Source organism: Neodiprion fabricii, chromosome 2, assembly GCF_021155785.1.
Source record: "Neodiprion fabricii isolate iyNeoFabr1 chromosome 2, iyNeoFabr1.1, whole genome shotgun sequence".
In the NCBI taxonomy this organism is placed as follows: domain Eukaryota; kingdom Metazoa; phylum Arthropoda; class Insecta; order Hymenoptera; family Diprionidae; genus Neodiprion; species Neodiprion fabricii.
Window position 1 is genome coordinate 19,291,401 of NC_060240.1, and position 16,084 is coordinate 19,307,484.

General features: G+C 37.2%; 1 protein-coding gene across 1 annotated transcript in view; it reads left to right on the forward strand.

The window, feature by feature from the left end:
* The window catches only part of LOC124175102 (sodium-dependent neutral amino acid transporter B(0)AT3), a 554,844-nt gene that overhangs the window by 433,803 nt on the left and 104,957 nt on the right, over positions 1-16,084 (forward strand). Inside the window, exons 14-15 of the mRNA XM_046555003.1 lie at positions 7,509-7,668; positions 7,767-8,030. Of these exons, the coding sequence (XP_046410959.1) occupies positions 7,509-7,668; positions 7,767-8,030 (424 nt within the window). The remainder of the gene's footprint in view (positions 1-7,508; positions 7,669-7,766; positions 8,031-16,084) is intronic.

Here is a 16,084-nt window from a genome sequence, read left to right on the forward strand (position 1 = left end):
AGAGGCCGCTGACGGTGCGGTAACCAGTTCATGAGCTTGCGGAGTCTCATCCAGAAGAGGGTTGCCGTCGCCGCTATTCCTAAAGCTATATTGAATATTCTATTGTACATAATTTGGCAATCAGAGGAGTGTAAGGAGATTTTACCTGCTATTTCCCAATGTCTCTAGACCTCATCTCCAAGATGTCAAGGGCCATGTGGTCATTCTCAACTGCTGTGAATGCCCAGAGTGACGTGTCAGCGAACACAAGCAAAAGAGGATACCCTTGCCAGGCCTTAGGACGCGGGCTTGAAAGTAGACTATCCTAGAAGGAAGACGTGAAGCGCATTGAAACTGCCAAATCTGCTATTTTTTCTCATTGATAATAATAAAACATGTGTAATTAACTTTGAATAAAATATAGTCTCTCATAGATCGAAATTGGGATATACTATCAAGTACGTGTGGTGTAAGTGGACAATAAACGGAAACAGTGCTACTTATCGTCAACGGTAAAAATGAAAATAAGGCTATTGGTTGATGAACCAAAACACTACGGACCCCCTAGTTATCTCATAAATAACGAAAGAAAATCAAAGAGATCGTTGAAAAGTTAGAGGCCTATGATATAATACGCGACAGTCACTCGCTGTATTTCAAAAGGCCATAAATATGCGTCTGGGTGATCTGCGATTTACCATCGCTTTAGTTTACGTTGATGAAATTTCAATACTGGCGAAGCACTTCAGAATCTCAAGTTAGTCTTGGAAGCTCTGAAGAAATACAATTTCACGCTCAACCCTAAGAAATGTACATTCCTCCAAACAACGATCAATTATATTATCTAGACAGGAAAATATCAGCAGAGTAGGTGCGACCAGGAGCATATAAAACTGCAACAGTGATAAAGGCAGTAGAACTGACTGAGATAACAGGTGTAAGATCGTTCTTAAGGCTTGCAAGTTTTTTTAGGAAATTCATTAGGAATTTCGCCCGACTGGTTGTGCCATCAACAGATTTGTTGTGGAAAGATGTACTCGTATGATGGATTTGGAGCCCAAAACAGTCGAACGTTATGCATGAGTTAAAACAGGTTCTTACAAGAAGACCAATCTTAGCAATTGTCGACCCTACGCTTCACACAGAAGTACATATTGATATTAGTTCGATAAGACTACGTGCAATGCTTATACGAAAAAAAGAGGACGAAAAACGGGTCATTGCGTATCACAGTTGTACAAAACACGGTAGAGGAAACAAACTACCATTAATTTGATCTAGAAGCCCTGGCGGTGATCAAGGCGCATAAGCTGTACTGAATCCACCCACTAGGGATCCACATCACAGTGGTCACTGACTGTATTGCAATGCGGGTGATCTCCATCAAAAGGGATATCCAGTTCCAAATTGTCAGATGGTGAGTGTATATGCAAGACTACGGATTTGACATCGTATATAGGCCAAGGTCTCAAGCCGCGCATGTAGACTGCTTGAGACGATATCCTGTCGTCTATCTGTCGATAGACGTTACTGAGGATGAATGAATCAAAGTAGTACAAATGCAAAAGACCCCGATAGGGAAGTCACGCGGAAAATACTTGAAGTTGGGCAAGTACAGTCAGATATGAAACGATAGTTTAAGAAATTCGACCTCACGGGCGGTGTAGTTTTTAGACGTACTGAAGGAGAGAATAAGAGAAGAATACTAGAGAGTTGGTGCCGCAAGCCTCGTGTTTCAATGTCGTAAAACTGTGTCACGAACATCAGGATCAATTTGCGTTAGATAATATCCTGAAAAAAATCAGAGAGAACTACTGGTTTAAGGGCATGTATAGGTCTATTTTCAAATACGCAAAAGTGTGTCTAAATTGTTTATACTATAAATCCGCATCGGAAAAAATAGGCTTCGTGCACCCAATAGAGAAGGTTGCACCACCGTTTCATACCATACATTTATTTCATGTAAGGTAAGTGTACTAGTTATTCACAACTTCAAACCCAATTATTGACCCTTTGATTTTACAAAATAATAAATTTACAGCACAAATTGTGAATTTCTCGATGACTAAAACCAATTGCTAGAAGGTTAGACACTACAAATTTATTTTCTTGTAATCTTGGAACTAAGGATCAACCAGATACAACCAAAATAGGTCAATGATTGGAACAGGGTCAATAACTGGTACACTAACCTTAGGACCATTCGTGAAGAGCCAACGCAAGAACACCGGAATACTGACAAGAAAACGTTTTCAGGTGTCCCCCTCCGATTTCGATTAAACTCTGATATGTTGTAGAGGGTCAAAATCGATGACACGCGTATTTTTTTTTATCGGCCCGAACTCATTTTAAAGGGGTAAAACACCCCTCCAAAGTTGACCACCTCCAAAGATGATTTTTCTGTCTTGCATACAAGGAGGGGATTTTGATAACTAATAATGATAGTAATAAATACCTTGTCAAAAGTGATGAAAAACACAATTCGAATATTCTCAAGAACTCTTTATTTTAGGGGTTAACTTGTATATGCAAAGTTCATTTTTTAAATTAGAAACAGGTTGTTCATCAGAGCTCAATGAATCCCACAGCACTGTGAAGAGCATGCAAGAATACAGAATACATGCTTTCGATTTTTTCTCGAAAACTGAATTCTTATCGACTTTTTTCCCAATATAGCGGATTATGTTTAGTATTTAGCCGTGAATCATTGAATAACATTGTTTGAGGCTCGCAATCATTCTGGCATCGCTTTCTTATCATTTCACTGTTTCATCATTTTTTTTCAGGAAACGTAAATATTTTTCATTTCAAGCACACTATCAACTACTCGAAAATTCGATGTGTGTCATATGTAAACAAGTCATATCTCTACTTGAATTAATTCTATGGCACAGATATTTGAGGGGTAAAGGCTGGGAAAAAGATAAACAAAAAACAAGTAGTGATTATTAGCCATTTTGCATTGAAAAAATTATTGAAGAAATTTTTTTTGTTACTTTGATTGATACACTAAATACACCTGTAAATAGTTTTGTAAATAAATTACGTTTTTATATGATATGAAATTGTTGAATATGCACATGATTCTACTTCCTCTACCGTGGCCACACCCTTTAAACAAAAACAAGTTCCAAGTTTATCTATAAATCGCTTTATGGATGATAGTCGGTACAATAATGATATTTATCACAAAAATGCTGTAGGCAAAGTGATTTTTTACACCAAGAACATCTGATTACTACGACATTCGTGCAACCTTCAATTTCACAATTCGGATGAGATGACTGTCCAAATGCAAAATGACGGGGTTATCAAATTCATCAAGTTTCTTTGCAATGAACTCGCTTTTATGCCACGCATAACGAAGCAAATTATGATATCGCGGAGATGACACATGATTGGGAATTAAAGACTGTAATTTTCTAGTATTATTCCTTGAATCTAAATTCAAATCATAATCAAGAAGAACTAGGGTGTCTGAAAAATGACGAATATACTTTTTCCATATGCGGAACCCGAAAACATCGAGAGGTTGAATTTTTCCAGTGGTTCCTTTCGGTATCAATAAAGTCGTCAACTTTTTGTCTGGGGGTGTTGTCTCTTGCACAACTCTAAAACAGTGCCCACTCCAAGAATCAATTAGAGGTAGACTCTTCGGTCCCACTTTTGGGATAAACACTTCTTCTAACCACATCTTGAAATGCTCTGTTATGAATCATTGTGATTAAAACCGTTTGAATATATGCAGCGCGAAACAAGAATTATTATACCTGAAGTAAGTTTTCCTGATTTGGAAGCTGTGATAAAAACATTTGGCGTCTGAATAAATGTTGTTCAACTTTAGGTCCGAACTTTCCGGATGGTTATTTCAAAACAATAAATGAAGGAGATAATAATTTTCCGTCCGCTGAAATTGTAGGCTGTATAGTATAACTGTGCGTTGTTGAAGTTACTGATCGTACTATGCACGACACTTGTTCAGTTCCTTCTTCCGTTAACGTTCGTCCAGAATGGATCTCTATTTGGAAACCACTCTAATCAGAATTATATATATTTTGTAATCCATTTTCGAAAATGTAAGGTTCAACTGTTTTCAAAAATTTTTCAGCACTCTTGTGTAAATATTCACTATTTTCCACTGATTTTCGCATGACAAATTTATTGATTTTTCTGCTAGTAATGCGATGGATCTTCTTAAAGTGAAGTAACCACGTTGGCGATGCTTTAAATCGAAAATCCTTATGACTGATAAGTTCTTGGGCCTGTAAAGCCCATCTTCGCAGATCCGTATCATGAACAATCAAGCCTGCGTCAATGGCATTTTTCATATTCTGCAATGTATACTCTGATATGCGAGCCAATTTTTCCATCTATGTCCTTCCCTGGTTGATTTGGTGTGCCCAACGACGCAATTGTCGTACTGATTTGACTTTTTTATCTGTATGACGACCCGTATCAATTGAGCAATTTTTTTTCGTCTTTGCACTTCTCCAATATTCAAAAGCTCTTCTTTTATAATCGAAATTTAAAGGTACGTCATCTCCGGAACAGTTATCTTCAGGCCCTTCGGAAGGTACCTGAAAATCTGCATCTTCCACTGCGAACGTTTCAAGATTTTTGTAGGGCTCTTCAAAGTCAAGAGAATTTTCCTCAATCATTTCCACACTATTATATTCTGTCATGCTTTGTAATAAAATATTTTCGAAGTTTGATACTATTTCACGTTGATCATTTGTTAACGGGGACTCGGGTATATTCATTACTTCAAATGCTGCCCACAGAAGTTTAATAACGTTTATTGGATACACTTACATTGTAAACGTGAGAAGAAATTCAATAACTGCTCGAAGTTCTGTTAATAACGTATTAACGAGCACTGAACGGTCTCACGACTTTTCATATTGAAAATATCCGAAAGATACGCGTAATCGTTAAAAAAAATATCTGTGCCATAGAATAATTCAAGTAGAGATATGACTTGTTTACATATGACACACATCGAATTTTCAAGTAGTTGACAGTCTGCTTGAAATGAAAAATATTTACGTTTCTTGAAAAAAATGATAAAACAGTAAAATGATAAGAGAGCGATGCCAGAATGAATGCGAGCCTCAAACAATGTTATTCAATGATTCATGGCTAAATACTAGACATAATCCGCAATATTGGGAAAAAAGTCGATAAGAATTCAATTTTCGGGAAAAAATCGAAAGCACGTATTCTGTATCCTTGAATGCTTTTCGCAGTGCTGTTGAATTCATTGAGCTCTGATGAACATCTAGTTTCTAATGTAAAAAATGAACTTTGTATGTACAAGTTAACCCCCAAAATAAAGAGTTCTTGAGAATATTCGAAGTGTGTTTTTCATCACTTTTGACAAGGTATTTATTACTATCATTATTAGTCATCAAAATCCCCTCCTTGTATGCAAAACAGAAAAATCATCTTGGGAGGTGGTCAACTTTGGAGGGGTGTTTCACCCCTTCAAAATGAGTTTGGGCCGATAAAAAAAAATACGTGTGTCATCGATTTTGTCCCTCTCTAACATACCAGAGTTTCATCGAAATCGGAGGGGGACGCCTAAAAACGTTTCCTTGTAAGAGTGTGGGAGAGGAATATGAAGTCTGGAGGACGTAACAACAGCTCGAGTTTAGCACGGAAGAATACGAAAAAAATGTCGAGTATGTATATCGATAATCGCTAAATCTCAAATGTTTTTCATATTTTTCGAAGTAAAAATGGCGTAGGAGTCGCGAAAAAACCGAAATCCACGTTATTTTGAGTTTCCAGCATAGTAATGAAGATAGAGGTTTTACATTTTGGCGAACCAGGCTTCTGAGGTTACTCTAAAATGTGGCGTGTAGCAAATCTACATAGGTTCAAGTGCACATTCTCCATATGCAACCCCGGCTAGGCCCTTTCCAAATTTTCCGAATGAGGAATAACTTGTGACAGGGATATCGAAGCCAGGTGAGGCAAATTGCGATCTTTTGCTCATTGTATGTTGCATAAAAATTGATTCTTCGATTTTTCGTAGTGCATTTACCGCTACACCTATATTTGCGAGTAAACGAATGAAAAGTCTTTTATCGATATTTTCAGCAATGATTTGAAATTTTTTTTTGTATTAACGTAATTTGATCCGGGTGAAGTTACAAAATTTTTTTTTTTTTACAGGCGGTTGTTCAAACATTGTTCATACATCTATCTACGAAAAAATGAAGTTGGGTTTTCAAAAAACTCTAAAAATCACTTATATCTTTTTTCGTGTCGAAGTACAAACTAAAAGAAAGATGTTACAAACGGGTATAGACGATTCTGAAGTGATCCCCGTCAGCAGAATCCGATTATCTTTGAGAACAAACAAGTTGGCTTTTCTAAAAATCGACAATCTCTCTTTTTTGCGTCGAGGTACAAACGTGAAGAAAGGTGGTACAAACGGGTATAAACTATTCTGAAGCAGCTCCCGTTGGAAAAAAAAACAAATTTTCAAAAGTAGGGTGCAGGTCATTTTTTGAAAATACTATATTTCTTTTCAAGTCGAGGTACAAACGAGACAAAAATGTTACAAAGGAGTACAAACGAAGTACAACCAATATCAGTTTTCGAAATTTTTTTTTCCAAACTCGCGTGCCTGGTTCATGTAGGTCCATGGATCACGGGAATTTGAAAGAGTTACGTAGGAAGGCGCAACGTAATACCGACGCAGAACAGGAACAGCAGGCCAAGTTGGATGCTCGCTTATTCAATCCGTCATACTACACCGTGGTGGAAGTAGTCATGGTGGTAGCTATGCTAGTAGCAACGAAGAAAAGCGGGAGATTGGTGATGAAGGCCAAAGGTCCCTTTAAGTTTACTGCAGTCTTGCCAGTCGACATCTACGAGGACGAGGATCTTCGAGAGCTGAAAAGGGCCCATGATCAGAAGAGCGTTGTCGCAGTCGACAAGTATGCGGAGATGGAACTTTCAATAAAATATAATCTGTCATAAGAGGGTGGTTGATTTTCCTTTTCCGGTCTACATTTTCCTCCACCAATACCAAGTTGCGAGTTTACAGGTCCTTCACGTAATGTCTTTTTTTCTCTAACGTTTTATTTTTTATCTGGGTCTCGTATTATTTTGTATTACCGTGGTACGTTGTACCTGGCGCCCAATAGCTATCTTTAATTTTAGTTTTATCGAGTACCTAATGACGTGATCTGTCTTTTTGTGTACCTAATCTCTTGTTGGAACTTGTCTGTGTGCATCCTTGTTGCCTGCACAATCTCCGGAGAGCGGCGATTGGTTTGCGGATCACAGTGTATTATTAGGAAATCACGAGATTTTGTGACTTTCGTAGATAATCTATCAAAATACTTGGTGTTCTGAAGTTCAGTTGACGCCATTTTTAGGAGCGATCAATTGTTTTTCTCAACAAACAGAAAGTGTTGGCAAGATCAAAAATGTCTAAGTGAAACCCAATCCATGATCTATTGTTGATTCCATTCAAGAATAATGCACGTATAATGGGTAATTTTTTCTGTTTTCAGGAGTGATCTGTCTGGCCTGTTGCATTATTTCAATGGGCTTTGCTCACGGTGCGGGCAGTTATGTATTCGTCCTCTTCGACAACTTTAGCGGAAATTTTCCTCTCCTGATCATTGCATTTTTTGAATGTATTGGCGTTTCATATGTCTACGGTTTGAAAAGGTGAAATATGAGGGCATCCCAAATACTTACGATAATCACTATACAAATGTAATCAATCGATTTTGGTGATGCCATGATTGACATTTTCTTACCCGCAGATTTGCTGACGACATTGAACTTATGACGGGCAATCGTCCAGGTCTATACTGGCTTATCTGCTGGAAGTATCTCAGCCCCTTAGCAATGTTGAGCATTCTGGTGGCATCGTTCGTAGAGATTGCCGTCGACGGAAGCGGTTATCCCGCTTGGATAGCCAGCAAGGGTATTACCGAAATTCACGAGTGGCCATTATGGGCGTTGTTATTAATCGCATTCCTCATCTCAGCCTCAGTATTGTGGATACCTGGTGTTGCCCTGTGCAGGTAAGCTGAAAACAACACGAGTCACAAATGAGTTCTTTTTAACAATTTGGTTATTCTACGTATGCCACGAGATAACGTGGGATGCGCACCACAAGGGCAGCTAATTATAGGCAACTAAGGGTAGAAGTCCACTCTGAGTAACTCCAAGTTTCACTGAAGTGACATCAGCCGCGATGTAGCGGCTTTGATCTCAACATCTGAAACTCGTAGTTTTACTCAGAGTTCGTGTATCCTGAATTGTCTATAATTAGGAGACCTCATGGTGCGCATCTACGTAATCTTACGGTATATCAGATACACAGTCTATAGGTACGTATAATTCTTGGGTAAAGTATCGAAATTAGTTTCGAATACTCGTTCCATATTTTTCAAAGGCTTAGGCTATTTCATCATTTCAACGAGCGCTGACCTGAGGAATTCAAGTCGATGATAAGTATTAAGGGTGCTTTCCAGTGTGAAATTTTCAAAAAATCGATTTTTTTTTTTTTTTGCTTTATCGAATAGTATACACTCTTCCGAATATTCCCTGAAATTTTCATGCCGAAATTCAGATTATTTCGGTTACTGTACAGCATTTTTTGGAAGAAGGCAACGGAGCGCTACAGCTGCCGCGTCGGCCGTCTGCCCGTGCGACTGTTATTTCTATTGTCTCGTTCCTACCTGCACGTACATGAACTTGGCTCGCCAATTGTCGAAAATGTGAATTCGGACTATTGCATAATTTGCCGTTAATTAGCCGTAAATTAGTCGCGCGACTTATTTTTTTGTCGCACTCAATTTTCAAAAAAAAAAGCGGATGGCGTGCTAAATTCTTGAAAATCAATCAATCACTGTGTGTGGCAACTAGCCCCAAAGCACGTATTCTGCGGCAAGCAGATAGTAGAAATCGCTACGCAGTGTGCTGTGTGCACCTTCAATGAAGGTTACGACCCAATTTTAAAAATTTTGAAGACGATGGGATGCACGATAGGGCCGAGCGCCGCAGATTTCGCCGCTAAGTACAAGAATGCGCGCATCATCCAAGCAAACCGCCAGGCGTCCCTGGATAGCAAAGAGGCGAGGACAGCTCGTCGGACTGAACAATCCATTGAGCACGATTTTTCGAAGAAGCAGAAGGGATATTGTACGGACCTGCCATCGCTGATTGACCGTAAGTAAACGATTTACCTAAAATTTCCTCACTTGAAACTTTGAACGCGTTTTTCTCGAAACAGCATTTTTCAAAACGGTGTCCAACTTGGAGGGCAGAGTTTTAAAGCTATCGAGTTGAATTTTTTACACAATATTCTTAACGTCATTGTTTATCGTGCTATGGAAGCTTTTTTTTTTTTTTTTGACATCTTCCTATTTTTTTGTAAAAAAAACTGCCAAAAAAAATGCTAAAATCGATACTTTTTGTTCAAACCGGCGCCATTTTTGCAAAAAAAAAAAAAAAAAAAGAAAAAAGCCTCCATAGCACGAAAGCCAATTATATACCGATCAATAATCTTTTTGTGTTTTTTGTTTCAGATCAAAATTGTGACCCCCAACGTGGACACCACATCCAAGTGCATTTTCTACAACAATTGTTTCATCATTTTTATAGATATTAATTAATGAATAAATCGATCTTTAAAAAATTGTTTAGTATTCTTCAATACCCAATTAATATACAAAAAAAAAACCAGACCGATTAGATTATTTTTTCTTTAAAAAAAAAAATCGCGAAAAACAGCGATTTTTCGGGCTGTCACACTGGAAAGCTCCCTTAAGGTGGTTATTACTTGCTTGATGTTCGAATTTCAATTGTGCTGCCCTCTAAGCTTTTTCAAAATAATGTAACAAAAATTTTGAGCCCAATTTTCATGCAAAGTTTTCCATTTAAAATACAAGTGATTTTTATCTTTTAATGTTATTATTTTATTGAAACGTTTAATCTTTGACGAAAAAAATTATTTTATACAGTATTGACGGGTATCGATAGTACTTTCGAGGCGAAAAAAATAAAATATATAGATCTTATTCTAAGGAATCTTCACCATGCTTATTTGAATGTATTTCTTTTTTTTCAATTAAAAGCTGATGATTGTTACCTAAATATCTTTTTGATGACTTACAATTAGTTAGAACCTATAATTGTTCATGTTATATTTATAGGTAACCTGAATACGTACAAAACGTCAGATATAACTGATATCTTGCTTTTTCCCTACTATTTTCAAATAAAACAAAAAATAAATATTCATACATGTAGGGTAAAAATGCTATAGAATGGGCAGTAAATTTTTCATTTTTTTTTCCTTGAAAGTACTATCGATCCCCATCAATTGAATAATTGCTTTTTTTCGTCAAAGATTAAATGTTTTAGTAAAATAATAACAGTAGGAGATGATAATCACATGTATTTTAAATAGAAAACTTTACCCGGTACAGCGATAGTGAAAATCAAGTTAGGACATTCGTATTGCGCTCAAAATTTTTGATTTTCATTTAGAAACAAATGAGGGGGTTGCATAATTGAAAATCGAACATCGGAAAAATAAGGCCCACCATAATGCGTAAAAAATTTTAGATAAAACGCGCATAAGCTAGTCATCCATCATGTTTGTTTCGCTTTCATAATCATCATTTTCACTGCTTCCACTAGATGGTTGAACGTCAAATATATGCGATGTAGATTCCCACAGTTTTCTACGATAATTAATTTTTTAAAACAACGATTGACATGATTTCAGTATAAGATACGTAGAATTTTGACGATTTAGTGCTTATGTCATAATTCCAAGTCATATTTTGACCACCTGTGTGTTAATTCATCAGTCTTGGCATACATTTTTGCAGGTTCAACGCTTACTTTACTCTCAGATTTTTTGTAGAAAGATCTTGGATATATAGGTTTTGTAAAGACAAGTTTTCTTGACCTTGGTGAATTGTTGAGTAATATTATTCTTGGATATCAAGGTCGTGAACAAAAAAACGCTTTTTTTTTGTTAACGTTTCAGCCCGGATAGGGGCCCTTCTCAGAACAATTTATTTCAGAACATCTGTCACGAACGAAAATTTTAGAATAATTCACAACTTAGTTATAACCAAATTAAATGTAAAAGGTTTAGGTTATGAGCAGGAATGTTTGTGCTAATACAAATGAGAGGAATTACCTAATGATGAACTGACACTTTCAAATGACGAAGAGAAGGAACCAACTAGTTTGTGGTCAATGCGTGTTAGAATAGCCGAGTAAAACACAAATGTTCATTTTTGACAAACACGACGACAGCGATACAAAACTCCCAAGCATTCATCCTGGTTGTTAATTGAATAAAAACACACAACGACCGTTTGAGGTTTTGAGTCTGGAGCACTTTTAAACGTGTGGAACGTCCGGAGTGTAGTGGGAAAAAACCGATATCAGTCATAATCAGAGCAAGCACAGAGTCAAAGGGTTAAATAGAAATCAGAAATTGTTAAGAAGGTGAAATCGAGAGCAAGCTCAACCGGTAATAGATAGTTACGATGGGTGTATCACAGAGGTGTAAATAGTACTCAGATGTTCAATATCTTGTCTTCGATTGACAGAATTGGGTTGTGCAACAATATTGCACATTTCTAACAATAACCTATTCTAATACAATGGTTCAACGTCTATAATGCTGGCTTGAGAATAATTGAATGAATGATCAAATTCGATGGCATGCCTAGTCAGTGCAGTATAAACATCCTCGTGTTCATGGATATTGCGTTTATATTCAGTTATCCTGGTGTGTAGTTGCTTACTTGTTTGACCCATGTAGGACATGTTGCATTGGTTGCAGGGAGTTTTATAGACTACACAAGAACGCATACACGGGGGTAAAGGATCCTTACCAGAGTCAAACATGGAGGATAGATCATGTACACTTTTTCCCACAAATTGGATTTTATACTTAGAGAATATTCTGTTGAGTGACTCAAACAAACCCGCAATGTATGGGATGAAAACAACATTTTTTTGATTAACTTGTGCACCAGATGCATCATTGTTGTTGTCAGAACTGATCGATGACGAAATGGAATCGTATTTAACCTGTATATGTTTGTTGAGCAGACGAGTTGGATAGTCGTTTTCACGTAGAACCTGATGAATCAAGGATATATTTTTGTTATGAAATTCCATACTTGAATGTCGAATCGCTCTATCAACCAAAAAATAAATCGTTCCAATTTTGTAAGATAGGGGATGGTGAGAATGAAAATTGAAGTACCTTTGTGACCAGGTAACCTTATGGTACCAGTCAGTTTGGATGAGCTGGTTATCATTAATGATCAGAACATCCAAAAAGCTAATTCAATAATTACACTCTATTTCAGAGGTGAATTGTAATCTCGGATGGAATTAGTTGAAGACAGATAGAATTTCGTCAACTTTATCAGAAGGGACCGCTGTGATTATGTCATCTATATATCTGAAATAGAAAGGAGGCTTGAAGTCCAGTTGGTTAAGACAATATTGTTCAAGATTATCCAAAACCAAATCCGACAAAATTGGAGAGAGAGGCGAGCCCATCGGTAAACCATAAGTTTGAGCATAGTTGTTCTGATTAAATTTAAAAATTGCTGCTTCACCGCGTTGATTGCTAGATCTTGTGGAACATCGGTGAACAATGACACAACATCCAGCGAAACCAACACATGATCAGGTGGGAGGCGAAAGTTCATGATAGCTTTAACCAGAGCAAAACTGTCTCTGACTCGTGACAGAGGAGGGACAAGGTTGTCACCAATCCATTTACTAAGGAAGCGAGCGAGATTGATGGTAGGACTGTCAGTGAAAGAAACTATAATTCTTACCGGTGTATCCGGCTTATGAATTTTAGGCAGCCTGTAGGCTCTAGGTGGTAAACAATCAGTTTTTGAAATTTGCCGTCTAAGTTGGTCAGAAATGAGTTTACTTTTAGACCAATTCATCCTCAATTTTTTAACTTCCTGTTGCAGGGTACAAGTAAGGTCAAATCTAACAACTTTTTAGGTGTTGTTGTTGGAGAGTTGATGTAACATTTCTTCCTCATACGTTTGATTGTTCATAACAGTCGCATTGCCCTTGTCTGCCTTTAAGAAAAGTTTATCCTGGTTATGTTTATGAAAGATCTTAGTTTCTTTGATCTTGTCAAGGATATTCCTGTCAACGTGAATAAGAGAAGGGGTGTTATTAAACTTTTTCAAGGCGTTTGTAAAATCTAGCCAAGCCATATTGCGGCGGTCAGAGGAAATAAAGGAGATCTTGGATTCAAAATCAGAGATAAGTTTGATGGTTGGAATGCGATAGGGCTCAAAAGGAATGCCATATTTGGGTCCCATTTTTAGAACGTCAGCAACATTGATAGGAATTTCCGTATTACTGAGGTTCACAATCTAATTTTCAAAGGTCGAGTCAATTGGATTAGAAGAAGGTCTTTTTTTGTTCTTAATAAGATCAGCTAGCTTGTTGATGTGAGAAGCCTTGTGAGCATTGAAAGCCGATCATAATTTTAGGTGTTGTGTGTAAAAAAAAAATTTTTTTTTTTTGAGGATGTTTATACTGCACTGACTAGGCATGCCATCGAATTTGATCATTCATTCAATTATTCTCAAGCCAGCATTATAGACGTTGAACCATTGTACTAGAATAGGTTATTGTTAGAAATGTGCAATATTGTTGCACATCCCAATTCTGTCAATCGAAGACAAGATATTGAACATCTGAGTACTATTTACACCTCTGTGATACACCCATCGTAACTATCTATTACCGGTTGAGCTTGCTCTCGATTTCACCTTCTTAACAATTTCTGATTTCTATTTAACCCTTTGACTCTGTGCTTGCTCTGATTATGACTGATATCGGTTTTTTCCCACTACACTCCGGACGTTCCACACGTTTAAAAGTGCTCCAGACTCAAAACCTCAAACGGTCGTTGTGTGTTTTTATTCAATTAACAACCAGGATGAATGCTTGGGAGTTTTGTATCGCTGTCGTCGTGTTTGTCAAAAATGAACATTTGTGTTTTACTCGGCTATTCTAACACGCATTCACCACAAACTAGTTGGTTCCTTCTCTTCGTCATTTGAAAGCGTCAGTTCATCATCAGGTAATTCCTCTCATTTGTATTAGCACAAACATTCCTGCTCATAACCTAAACCTTTTACATTTAATTTGGTTATAACTAAGTTGTGAATTATTCTAAAATTTTCGTTCGTGACAGATGTTCTGAAATAAATTGTTCTGAGGAGGGCCCCCATCCGGGCTGAAAGGTTAACACAAAAAAAGTGTTTTTTTGTTCACTACCTTGATATCCAAGAATAATATTACTCGTATAGGTTTTGTATTAACAACAAATATATGATGTCAAAGTTTTGACTCTCGGTTGGAGTCATCAAGTACATATCCAAGCGGCTTTGGTGATACCTAAGTCCGTACAATTCGACTACCCTGGGTTATTGGGTCTGATAAGCTGATCCAGCTCTTACCCATCAGAGGGGGTTCCTTATAAATCTATTGTTTCATCAGAATTTAAAAAAGAACACAAAATAATGGGTTTATCTCATAGGCTCCGGCCCCAAGATAAACCGTACCTGTTACATTCGGCTCAGTACAAATCTTTAATATATCTATTAAAAAAAAAAAAAAAAAAACGTTTCAATATCTTGCTGATGATGGCAAGAATGTGTGATAGAAAAAATAATATTGGCAGATTTCAATTTAGGCTTATCCATAATACGAAGAGTGGCCCTACACTAAAAACATCGAAAAAGAGAAAAGAAATAGAGATGTCGATCGCGTCCTAAAAAACAAAATTAGAACGGACCTTGATAATATATATTGTAACGTTCTATGACGTTGCAAAAATTAATAAGGATTTGTGAGCTTATTTAATGAGACAAATTAAAGGCGCAAATAAAATGCGAAAAAGCTTTAATGGCAGCTTAAAGTCTGAAACAAGACTGTTTTACAATAATGTTGGTTGACGCAGCAACCTTATTCTTTTTAAAGACATGAGAGGTTTATAAACTTCTTTTATGTACGATGACTACTAGATCGTTAAAAGGGGCAAGACGGGTGATTTCACCCTTCGAAACACTACTCCCCCCATTCTTCCCACCACCGAGGAAAAGAGTCGTGCCGACTCAGGAAAGATAAAGCAATTGTAGAAGTGATCTAGCAGTTAGTGCTCAAAGGTGAGTTGGAGCTGTGGTTCTAAAAATTTAACGATTCTCTTTTTACTATTTAGAATTTGCCCACAGTCTCAAGGTAAAACACGGAAAACCTTGAACAGAGAGTTGAACATTAAATTGAATTTTGAAAAATTTGCGCACCTTGTTTTATAAAGGTAAATATTGTTAGTGTTATATATCGTCATGAATTTGAAGAAATCAAAGATCATCCGGATCGACGTCGGAATGGAAATCCATTCCTCTTTAGGGAAGATGGACCGGTAGAAACAGACACGGACAAGTACGTTGAAGCGGGAAACCGTAACCGGGAAATTTCTGGAATCAGGCAAGGTAAAGGCTGATTTCTTGTGAGAATTGGCACAGGAAACAGGAAAAAGAATGGGTGATTGGATCTAAGACTTCTTCCAGGAACAGCACACCCTAGAGTTTGGGAGGACAAATGTGAGTGGTGGCAGATCAATCCAAATTCGCTAAGCGAATTTGGGAAAAGCATGAATAAGATGGATTAAATATTCGTTTAAGAGAGAAAAGAAACGGTCTTATCTGAATCATTTCCATGTAAGTCTTCAAAACAAGGCCACCAGTCATCCTCAGGAATCGGGAAAGGTCGGAAGGAAAAGGCTGTGTGTCAAACAACCTGAAAAAGTGCTCACAAAAATGACACTTGAGGTTAGTAAATTGTAAAAATTCAAGCAATCGCTCATCGACATCGAAAAATAATCGTGGCTCTATTCACATCATAAAAGAAACCAAAGCCTATCCGACACAAAATCCGATTTAGAAGAAGAAAACTTCTGGAAGGAAACAAAGAAAGGAAACAAATTTCGAGTTATTTAGCAACTAAAAAATAACAAATCATTGCAAGACGAATTTCATCGAAGATAGCT